This window comes from Ranitomeya imitator, chromosome 3 (genome assembly GCF_032444005.1).
Source record: "Ranitomeya imitator isolate aRanImi1 chromosome 3, aRanImi1.pri, whole genome shotgun sequence".
Taxonomy (NCBI): Eukaryota; Metazoa; Chordata; class Amphibia; order Anura; family Dendrobatidae; genus Ranitomeya; species Ranitomeya imitator.
Genome location: NC_091284.1, coordinates 592,847,977 through 592,860,135, shown reverse-complemented (window position 1 = coordinate 592,860,135; position 12,159 = coordinate 592,847,977). Strand labels below are relative to the sequence as shown.

The following is a 12,159-nucleotide window of genomic DNA, read 5'->3' as shown; positions in this document are numbered from 1 at the left end:
TAAATACATTTTTTTAATTTTTCCCTAACTAAGGGGGTGATGAAGGGGGGTTTGATTTACTTTTATAGCGGGTTTTTTAGCGGATTTTTATGATTGGCAGCCGTCACACACTGAAAGACGCTTTTTATTGCAAAAAATATTTTTTGCGTTACCACATTTTGAGAGCTATAATTTTTCTATATTTTGGTCCACAGAGTCATGTGAGGTCTTGTTTTTTGCGGGACGAGTTGATGTTTTTATTGGTAACATTTTCGGGCACGTGACATTTTTTAATCGCTTTTTATTCCGATTTTTGTGAGGCAGAATGACCAAAAACCAGCTATTCATGAATTTCTTTTGGGGGAGGCGTTTATACCGTTCCGCGTTTGGTAAAATTGATGAAGCAGTTTTATTCTTCAGGTCAGTACGATTACAGCGATACCTCATTTATATCATTTTTTTATGTTTTGGCGCTTTTATACGATAAAAACTATTTTATAGAAAAAATAATTATTTTTGCATCACTTTATTCTCAGGACTATAACTTTTTTATTTTTTTGCTGATGATGCTGTATCGTGGCTCGTTTTTTGCGGGACAAGATGACGCTTTCAGCGGTACCATGGTTAGTTATATCTGTCTTTTTGATCGCGTGTTATTCCACTTTTTGTTCGGCGGTATGATAATAAAGCGTTGTTTTTTGCCTCGTTTTTTTTTTTTTTTTCTTACGGTGTTTACTGAAGGGGTTAACTAGTGGGCCAGTTTTATAGGTCGGGCCGTTACGGACGCGGCGATACTAAATATGTGTACTTTTATTGTTTTTTTTTTTTTATTTAGATAAAGAAATGTATTTATGGGAATAATATTTTTTTTTTTTTTTCATTAGTTTGGAATATTTTTTTTTATTTTTTTTACACATTTGAAATTTTTTTTTTTTACTTTTTTACTTTGTCCCAGGGGGGGACATCACAGATCAGTGATCTGACAGTTTGCACAGCACTCTGTCAGATCACTGATCTGATAGGAGTGCAGGCTGCTTCACAGTGCCTGCTCTGAGCAGGCTCTGTGAAGCCACCTCCCTCCCTGCAGGACCCGGATCCGCGGCCATCTTGGATCCGGGGCTGGAGGGAGCAGGGAGGGAGGTGAGACCCTCGCAGCAACGCGATCACATCGCGTTGCTGCGGGGGGCTCAGGGAAGCCCGCAGGGAGCCCCCTCCCTGCGCGGTGCTTCCCTGTACCGCCGGCACATCGCGATCATCTTTGATCGCGGTGTGCCGGGGGTTAATGTGCCGGGGGCGGTCCGTGACCGCTCCTGGCACATAGTGCCGGATGTCAGCTGCGATAAACAGCTGACACCCGGCCGCGATCGGCGGCGCTCCCCCCGTGAGCGCTGCCGATCGCATATGACGTACTATTGCGTCCTTGGGAAGTAAAGCCCACCCCACATGGACGCAATAGTACGTCTAATGGCAGAAAGGGGTTAAAGTATTAGATAAAAAAAAAATTATTGTGCAAAAACTTCTTTAGAAACAACATTTTTGGTGTAAACTCTGTGGTCTTTCTTTAAGTTGCCTTGTTGATCAGTAGCGAAAACTTTGACTTTGACTTGCTGGAAGGATTTTGTTCTTGAAAAGGCGACATAAAGTTGGCCATGGCTGAAGGCTGGAGATGGCAAACATATGCCAACTGAATCGAGTGTTTGCCCTTGACTTTTGTTGATGGTCATAGCATAACCAAGTCTTAAGGGAAACTGTTTTCGTTTTAATGTAAAAGGAAGATCAGGATCGCTTGGTGCCAGAATAACTCTGGGAATGAATACCCTTGTACCTTTAAATGATCCAGTGAGAATTTCACAGTCAATGACTTTTGACATCATTTGCTTTACAACCATTGTGGTGCCATTGCAAAGACCTTTTATTGAGTTAAGGTTTCTTAAAAGTATGACTACTGCTCCAACTTTCAAATTTAATCTATGAGGAGGCATACCACCAGGCATTAAGCTGTTTAAGAACTCCATTGGATAGTTAGCTGCCTCCTCCGCATTTGCAGTATCTTGCTGAATGGAATCAATACTGGTGTAGCATGTCAATTCAGACTGAATTCTTCTAAGAACACTTTCATTCAGTTCATGTGAATGTTCGTTTTTTGGAGTGAGGATTGCACGGTTTGTAATGCTTTCATCTTCTGGTTGTATGACTTGAGGAAAGACAGCATCAACAATACATCCATTTTCTATGCAGACAGAAGGAATTTCAAAAATACCTTCCTCTAGTCCTGGTTCTTGAAGTTTTCCATCTCCAAGGTTTAAAAGCCATTGGGAAAAGCCTTGATGTTCTTCGGGTACATTGTTTTCATTGGTACGCATGTTTTGTTCCAATTTAAGGACTTCAATATTCCTCCAACAATAGCTGTTTTTTATGCATGCTGAAATTATTTCAGTTCTGCTGCCATGTGGTACAACAGGAAGGATTTGTCGAAAATCTCCACCAAAAAGAAACACTGCACCTCCAAAGGGTTTTTTGGATGGAACTTTTGGATCTTCAGCCATGAGTTCTTTGTAGAATGTGTCAACTGCATTTACAGCATGAGCTGGGGCCATAGAAGCTTCGTCCCAGATTATGAGTGTGGCACTTTTCAACTCCTTAGCAGTATTGCTGCCATGACAAATATTGCACATGGACGTTTCATTAATTGGTATAGGCAGTTTGAAAAGATTATGTGAAGTTCTGCCTCCCTCCAGCAAAGTGGCAGCAATGCCTTTAAATGTACATGGCAAGACTAATTCATTTTTGCTTCGAACGTAATGCATGATTGTATTATATAGGAATGTTTTACCACTTCCACCCGGTCCATCAATAAAAAATAGGCGTTTTTCTAAATTGGGATTATGATAAGCTTCTTTGATTTTTTCGAAAGCCTTTAGTTGTCCTGAGTTTAACATGTGGAATTTCTTCTGAAACAAATCCTTTTCCGCAACAGGGTCGCAATATTTGCCAGAATTGATTGGATCATTGTACTTGCCAACAGGAAGTTGTAGGCCAAAATCTTGTAATGACTTTCCATGTGTCCGTAACACAGACTCTATTTCATGTAATGTCATACAGAGGGCCTTTTCTACATGAGGGAAACATGTGGTATAGTCTTCCATGAGATTTGTCTTGTGCCTTTCAACAATGCTGTGGCATTAGATGGCTCACACAGGATGCAAATAAATGCAAACAATTGTCTAAGTTGTATTGGCATTTGATAAGTGGCAGCTTCTGTTAGGCAAGTATCCCATTCAGAGTCATCGTCAGTTAATCCTCTTGCAATACATGCTTCTTGGAACATAGGAAAACATATGCCATCAGTTGTTCTGAGATCCTCAAAAGATGTAGCGCCTTTAACATTGAGAAGGAGAATTCGGAGAAAGTATTTTTCTCTCTCTAATGGGCTAAAGTTAAACATTCTGCCAATTGTGGTTTTATGACCTTTGCTACGTGGTTTCCATATACAATTTTTATCATCCCATGTGTAATGTTCAGGGATTTCAATGTATAAATATTGTTGGGCATTAGGATCTTCTCGATTCAGTTTAAACCAAGCAAGAAGTTTAGACTTGTTGTTTTTCTGCTGCACAGCTTCAGCTTCTTTACCTGGTGTGAAGCATATTGTCTGCTTGTGTTCAAGGTGGACATTTAATCTTTCCACACAATCAGTTTGATGGTGCATTTTATATTCCCTGAGTCTCCAGCATGCTTCAGGCGCACTTACATATCGAGTTTCTATGTAATTTTTTACTTCATCCCATTCAATCGTAGCTTCTTGTTCTGTGGCAGAAGTAACAAACTGGATATTTGCACAATCATGCCCTTTGTAAATGTATTTGAATAAATATTTAACACTTTGTATAGAACTGCAAATCTCAACGTTTATGTGGGCATTGTATTTTAAGGAAAGATAAGGATTGTAAGGCACAACCCATCTATTATCAATCTTGTTTCCACCAAGTGTAACAAAGTTGTTATCATCCCGACGTTGGTATTTAGGGTATCCATTTACATTGCTATTAGTTTCAGAACAGAAATCTTTGGGAAAGCCTTTAGTACAGTTTCCATTGTCCATGCATGGTGCATTAGGATTAAGTGGATGAGTGTCTTTATGTGGGAGCTCTGCACAAACAATTTTGTCAATTCTTTCTTTATCCCAGGCTTTGTATTCCGGGGCCATAAATACCAATATGTGTCCATGAGGGAGACCTCTTTTTTGGAACTCGATTACATACACCATACCATTAACACGTCCAAATCTCTGGTATGTGGTTAAGTCTCCAAGTAGCAATTTTAGCTTCATGTTAAAGACTCGTGCTACTAAATCCGGCCTGTCGCATGGTTGCTGATTGGGCAGCAAATTATCTTTAATTTCCTTCCATTTTGGATTGCACATTACAGTTACAAATAGGTCTGGTTTGCCATATTTCCTGACCATTGCCATGGCATCTTGGTAGTTTTGTGCCATATTCCTGGGACTTCCTTGGAAAGTTGATGACAATATGACTTTTTTTCCAGGCAGAATATCTATGTCCATGAAATTGCGGTTGTTAATGAATTGTTGAAGGACATCAAATTCTTCAGCTCTTATCGTATTTTGATTTTTGCGCACCCAATTCAAACGGTTAGCTTCAGTTTTGCAATAGGCGTCAACCATAAATTGGTGTGTCAGCTTTCCAGCATTAAGGAACTGGTTAAAAGTACCATCACGAATGGCAAAGTGGTATGCATACCATTGAAGTTGAGTCACATTTCCTCGACCATCTTTTTTTTTTAGTTCTGTAGTCCACCCAGAGTCCCCATAAGGGAAAAGCAAAGGATAGCACATTGGGTCACACAGCCTACTTAGAATAGATATATTTTGCAAAATGCCACTTTTTGGATGAATGGTAATGTCATGGTTTTCTGGGGGTGCACCATCTGCGCTGTGGAAAATGGCAGCAATTTCCCCACTGGCAGTTGGAGCATTGATTCTGCCGGGGTGCATAGTATTTACTTTGTTTCCAATGAAAGTCATGCTATATTCAATAGGCATTCTGTTTTCCAGATTTGCTTTTAGTATTTCTTCTTGTTCAAATAGCAACATATTTTTGTATTGTCTGGAGAAAGGATTGATATCTTCGAGAATTGTTTGTAGCTTTTCCATAACATTATGAATGCATCCACTGTTGTTTGGATTTTTCATTCTTTCATTCAAGGCTTGAGCTGAATCCAGAATATATAACTGGGCGTATGTTGGTGATTCACCTTGGTTAGGGTGCAACGCAGATGTTGCATGGTAAATTTGCCCATGGATTCTGTAACAGAAAGGACCTGATTGCTTGTGAATTGATTGGTCAATTTGTGCGCCCATTGATGCAAAAGCGTTAGCACTATTGTATGATCTTATGTTTTCCATAAAATTCTTGGAGTTTGGTTCCAGTCTCATCATGCAATTAGTAATATATGAATGCATTCGCACTTCTTCCAGTATGATAGTTCCATTATGACAACAGTTTGTTGTAATTTCATTCTGGAAATGTTTGGCATAACAAAATGAGCATATGTTGTTCATTGGGCCAAGATAGCATGGTTCAATGTCATTTTCATTGAAGTTTTGAGCAAGCAAAGCAGTGTTGCGAAATCTGACATTCTTACCCCAGCGGGCAGGTTGTTTAGCACGGGCTACTCTTTTTGTGTGAGCATTGGTTTTGCGATGCTGGTGAAGATCATGTTCTGTCATGCAGTGTTGAGCAGACTTATGCCTTTCAGCGTCAGCTTTGCGGATTTGTTGTTGTTGTATTTGGGTGAGATTATGACGGGCAGCCTTTTTTCTAACAGTGTTTTTTTCACGCTGCAACGTAAGGTGCTGTTTTTTAGCTCTACTTCTACGAACCTTTTGAGCCTCTGCCCTTTTTTTTTTTTTGACCTGAGTTTCCTCATGAGAAAGAACTTGTTTGCGCTTGGGGGGCATTATTATGAAAATATGAGGCGAATAACTTGCTAAACTTTTGTAAAAATAATCTGATTTCAGAAATATAGTCAATAGAAAGTCACTAAATAAGCGATGGCAGAAGACACTGTCAGGGGGAAATTTTGTTGAAGACACACTGCAGAATTGAAGTAAATAATGTAAATATGCTCAGTAAATAAGCGATGGCAGAAGACACCTTCAGGGGGACATTTTGTTGAAGACACACTGCAGTATTGAAGCAAATTATGTAAATATGCTCAGTAAATAAGCGATGGCAGAAGACACTTTCAGGGGGACAATTTTTTGAAGAGGCACAGCAGTAGTGAAGCAAATAATGTAACTATGCTCACTAAATGAGTGATGGCAGAAGACACTGTCAGGGAGACATTTTCTTGAAGATAGACTGCAGCATTAAAGAAAATGGAGCCGAAAAGTGCAGACTGGTGCTTCAGGAATCGGCGCCTGCGCAGTCTGCACTTTCCGCCGCCATTTTCTTGAAGACACACTGAGGTGTACCACAAAATGGCGCCGGAAAGCGCAAACTGCGCATGCGCCGATTGCGGGAGAAGGGGGGCCATTCATTGCCCGGAGTCAGGGGGCCTAAAAGTAAGAAATCGCTGTGGCATGAAGTGCCACAGTGAAATGAGGGCGGGATCAGGTGAAGACGCTAGCTGAATCTGTTGCGCCGCCATTCTCTTTCTCCTCCCGGTGCCGGAATCGGCGAATGTGCAGTACGCGCTTTCCGGCGCCATTTTATTGAAGACACTGCAGTGTGTCTTCAATAAAATGGCGCCGGAAAGCGCGTACTGCGCAGGCGCCGATTCCGGCACCAGGAGGAGAAAGAGAATGGTGGCGGAAATGCCATAAGTCACAAATGGCTGTGGCATGAAGTGCCACAGCCTCATGACACAGCAATTTGTTACTTACGGCATTTCCGGCGCCATTGTCTTGCTCCTCCTGGTGCCGGAATCGGCGCCTGCGTAGTACACGCTTTCCGGCGCCATTTTATTGAAGACACTGCAGTGTGTCTTCAATAAAATGGCGCCGGAAAGCGCATACTGCGCAGGCGCCGATTCCGGCACCAGGAGGAGAAAGAGAATGGCGGCGGAAATGCCGTAAGTAACAAATGGCTGTGGCATGAAGTGCCACAGCCTCATGGCACAGCAATTTGTTACTTACGGCATTTCCGGCGCCATTGTCTTGCTCCTCCTGGTGCCGGAATCGGCGCCTGCACAGTACGCGCTTTCCGGCGCCATTTTATTGAAGACACACTGCTGTGTGTCTTCAATAAAATGGCGCCGGAAAGCGCAGACTGCACAGGTGCCGATTCCGGCACCAGGAGGAGCAAGACAATGGCGCCGGAACTACCGTAAGTAAAAATTTTCTGTGCCGGGCGCACATACGGCGCCCCCGTGCTCCCGACCCCCTGCTCTCAGCGGCATCTCCCCGTACTCCCGACCCCCTGCTCTCGGCGGCATCTCCCCGTACTCCTGACCCCCTGCTCTCGGCGGCATCTATAATGTAACGCTGGGAGCGTCGCGCCTGCGCAGTCTATTAAGGCTTCGGACAGAGTGACGCTCCCAGCGTTATATTATAGATGCCTAGTACTTGCTTGGTCTTATTCTGTTAGACATTATACATGTCCATATATATACATGTTAATCCAAAAACGACCTAAAACTCAAAAGAGCCTGGTCACATTCCGTACTACAATCTATACCACAAAAAGCTACGTATAAAAATAACACGTTAGCTCAAGGAATGAAAAAAGTCAAAATTCTTTATTTATAAGTTTTTAAAACATAACACCAGAGTACCTCATATTGCAACAAAATCATCCAGACAGAGGCAAAAAACACAAATAGCAATAAAAGTGCATATTATATCCTACTCCTAAAGCCCCTATAATAGAAATGGCTTAAGGGCTCAATAAACTCCTGCATACAGCGTCACATACGCCACCTGGACTGAAGAGGACCTAAGTGGAGAGCGCACTAAACAAGAAAAAAACCCTGCACGTGTAATGGAGCTCAATAGGAGCAGAGTTCCGTAATGCAAATAGAGATAAATATAATTGTAAGTATATTACCAAGTGGTATGCATTTGTCTGGATGTACATCCCGACGCGCGTTTCACCAGTTCTTCTTCCGGGGGCGTATAACACTGAGGTGGTGGGTGGTCTATTTATATACCCGGCGGCCTATCAGTACGTAGCTTGGGTAGTAACCATAGCCAGGTAATGACGCATGCTGGTGCGCGGTGAAAGTAGTGACAGAGCTAAACACATAAGGGGCATAAGTCACATGACACAAGGTGCCGCGGCGCATCCACCGCTTCGTCAGACTCCACAAAGGGAACGCCCACCCTCCGGTTATAGTGACGCCAGCGTTCCAAAAGACAGACCGCCCCACGGAAGTCCAACGTCACCATGGAGACCAGAGCAGGACGCTCCGGAGCGATCGAGGCAGCGCATGTGCACCACCCGGTCCGGACAAAGGTGCCTGAAGGAGTGCATACGTGAGTGAACAATTTAGTGCGCCTGCCGTAATGCAGGCTGTCCTATGATGCATATTTGTGACCGCTCACTGAGATAATTACTGTTAGGGCAGTGAGAATCTGTAATTGCTTGCCTGAGGAGGTGGTGATGGCGAACTCAGTCGAGGGGTTCAAGAGAGGCCTGGATGTCTTCCTGGAGCAGAACAATATTGTATCATACAATTAGGTTCTGTAGAAGGACGTAGATCTGGGTATTTATTATGATGGAATATAGGCTGAACTGGATGGACAAATGTCTTTTTTCAGCCTTACTAACTATGTTACTATGTTACTATGTTACTATGAATATACATAAAAATGGATAAACACATAAATCCACGAAAAATGTAATGGAAACCATAAGTGTAACTACATATAAAGTGTTATGGAAGTAACCAACCATGATATATGTTGTGAGTTAATGCCTCCTAGTAGAAAAACATACAGGGATATTACCCCGTTAGTGTGAACAATGCTAAAATCACCCTATTGGGGCTAAAAACGTTAATGACAACATTGGTGCAAAATTACTAATGTTACACAGTGCGAAATAGATTAAAATACAATGTAAACACACCTCCAAAAACACTCATATATGGATATTTACCCCATAAAAGTGCCACACGTTTTAGTGCCGCCTCACATTATATTCCATGCATTTAGAGAGCACAGGATAGAAAATAGTATACAGTACATATATACAATATTTTACAGTTAAAGTTTCATTTCCATCCGATCCCTCAAATTCATTTCAGGCGACATTTCCTTCCTGAGGCTGTAAGGATGTAATAATGTAAATTGATGATAGGCACCACCGTCGGGCAGACTTTGACCACGATACAAGAGAATTCTGCAAAATAAAAATGCTGTAAGTAACAAGCATAACAAAATAAGCATAAAACCCACACCCCTAAAAGGAGACTTCATATCCGTATATAGGAGACCACTAACCACCTACTATGTTACTCCTACAAGAAAGCCGCAAAGCCAAAGCTTACATTCAGCCCTTGTGGTGCGATCGTACCCAGCCGGTAGATCCACCGGCTCTCTATTTGCGCTAAGGTTTTGGCCATATTGCCACCCCTAGGCCCCAACGATACCAGGTCTATACCCTTGACTCTCAGGCCATGTGGATTGCATTGATGGTACTGTCTAAAATGCCTCGGTATAGTTTTTAATGATGACACATCCTGAGCTGTTTTGGCATTCATTATATCCCTACAGTGTTCTCGCGTACGGATTTTCAATTCACATGTAGTAAGCCCTATATAGACCTTGTTACAAGGGCACGTGGCGTGACATATAACGCCACGAGACATACACGTGATTTTTTTCCGGATGGTAAATTTTTTTACGCCGTTAAAATTGGAGAAGGTTTTGGCTTTTGTGTGGTTTCCACAAGCCTTGCACAAACCACAAGGATAGAAACCACAGTCCATGGTACCACTAGAATTTACACTTCTCACCGGATTGTAAAAGATATGTACCAGGATATCACGTAGGTTTCTTGTTCTTTTGGCTACCACCATAGGTCTCTTGGGTAAAATCTTTTTTAGAACAGAATCAGTTTGTAATACCTTCCAATGTTTGTGGAGGATATCACTAAACTGATGCCACTTATTGTGGTAGGTGGTGATGAAATGTACCGTATTTTGATTATCAGGCTGTTCAGATGGATTTCGTTTATACAGAAGGTCATTCCTGTTAGTCCTGGTTGCTCTTTGGTATCCTCTCCTTATGTTTCTCTTACTTTATCCTCGTTCTTGAAAGCGCCTAGAGAGATCTACAGCTTGTCGTTCAAAGTCTTCGGGATTTGTACATATTCTTTTGGCGCGTAAAAATTGTCCCGTTGGGATCCCTCTAATTGTTGCTGGAGGATGTGCAGAGGTGGCGTGGAGAAAAGCATTTGTAGATGTGGGCTTTCTATACAGGTCTGTAAACAGAAAACCATTGTCGTCAACTTTGATAGACAGATCCAAGAACTCAACATTTCGGCCACTTTTAAAGGTTAGTTTAATGTTGAGGTCATTATTGTTAAGTGCCTCCATACATGTTGACAGTTCTTCGGCTGACCCCTCCCAGATGAACCAGATGTCATCAATATACCTCATCCAACCTGAAATCAGGTTGGCATGAGGTATAGGATCACATACAAAGATCTGGCGTTCCCATAAACCAAGAAATAAATTGGCATATGATGGGGCGCAACTAGCCCCCATAGCATTAAACTGACATTGAATGCACACGGCACCCTTAAAAATGAAGATGTTATGGGTGAGTATATATTCTAGCAGCTGCATTAGCAAAGCAACCAAATCCCCATCCAAATTTGAGTTCTTTAAATACCAGGACACAGCCCTCAGACCATCTTGATGTCGTATAGAAGTGTAGAGGGCCTCCACATCAGCCGTCACCATGGTAGCATCACCATTAAGATGTATGTTATCCAATCTGCATAATGCCGAATTGGTGTCCTTGATATAGGATGGCAAGTCATAGACCAACGGTTTGAGATAGTGATCAATTACCATGGTGACGACCTCGCAGAGGCCCCCATTACCAGACACTATAGGTCTGCCGGGCGGGTCCAAGGCATTCTTGTGGACCTTTGGGATTAGGTACAGGGTAGGGAGGCGGGGATGCATTTCTTTCACAGTTTCTACCATTTTTGGGGGGAATAATCCCCTTCTCAAAAGCATCCTCCAAAATCCCAATTAATTCCCCATGAAATGCATGAAGAGGGTTTGACGGCAATTTTCGATAGCAATTTTTGTAATTTAGAAGTTTGAATGCCTATCTCTCATACATCTCATTAGGCCATATTACTAGGTTCCCCCCTTTATCTGAGGGTTTAAAGACCACATCATTCAGATTTTGTAAACTGGATATGGCTTCTCGTTCCTCCCTACTACAATTGCTTGCCCCATACCCGCTGTGACACAGTCTTAGCCAATTTATTTCTCGGTTTATGGGAATGCCAGATCATTGTATGTGATCCTATACCTCATGCCAACCTGATTTCAGGTTGGATGATGTATATTGATGACATCTGGTTCATCTGGGAGGGGTCAGCCGAAGAACTGTCAACATGTATGGAGGCACTTAACAATAATGACATCAACATTAAACTAACCTTTAAAAGTGGCTGAAATGTTGAGTTCTTGGATCTGTCTATCAAAGTTGATGACAATGGATTTCTGTTTACAGACCTTTATAGAAAGCCCACATCTACAAATGCTTTTCTCTACGCCACCTCTGCACATCCTCCAGCAACAATTAGAGGGATCCCAACGGGACAATTTTTACGCGCCAAAAGAATATGTACAAATCCCGAAGACTTTGAACGACAAGCTGTAGATCTCTCTAGGCGCTTTCAAGAACGAGGATACAGTAAGAGAAACATAAGGAGAGGATACCAAAGAGCAACCAGGACTAACAGGAATGACCTTCTGTATAAACAAAATCCATCTGAACAGCCTGATAATCAAAATACGGTACATTTCATCACCACCTACCACAATAAGTGGCATCAGTTTAGTGATATCCTCCACAAACATTGGGAGGTATTACAAACTGATTCTGTTCTAAAAAAGATTTTACCCGAGAGACCTATGGTGGTAGCCAAAAGAACAAGAAACCTACGTGATATCCTGGTACATAGCTTT

At 42.1% G+C, this 12,159-nt stretch overlaps 2 protein-coding genes across 2 annotated transcripts; both read right to left on the bottom strand.

The window, feature by feature from the left end:
- Positions 1–1,481: 1,481 nt before the first annotated feature.
- LOC138671696 (ATP-dependent DNA helicase pif1-like) lies at positions 1,482–3,077 on the bottom strand. Its single transcript, XM_069759854.1, has one exon. The coding sequence runs from the start codon at positions 3,075–3,077 to the stop codon at positions 1,482–1,484; it is 1,596 nt and encodes a 531-aa protein (XP_069615955.1).
- Positions 3,078–3,091: 14 nt separating this feature from the next.
- Positions 3,092–4,834, bottom strand: LOC138671695 (uncharacterized). The gene has a single exon (XM_069759853.1). The coding sequence runs from the start codon at positions 4,832–4,834 to the stop codon at positions 3,092–3,094; it is 1,743 nt and encodes a 580-aa protein (XP_069615954.1).
- Positions 4,835–12,159: the final 7,325 nt, after the last annotated feature.

Bases quoted from the DNA above. Each gene is read 5' to 3' on its own strand.
- LOC138671696 (XM_069759854.1), bottom strand. From the start codon at position 3,077: ATGACATTACATGAAATAGAGTCTGTGTTACGGACACATGGAAAGTCA.
- LOC138671695 (XM_069759853.1), bottom strand. From the start codon at position 4,834: ATGTGCTATCCTTTGCTTTTCCCTTATGGGGACTCTGGGTGGACTACA.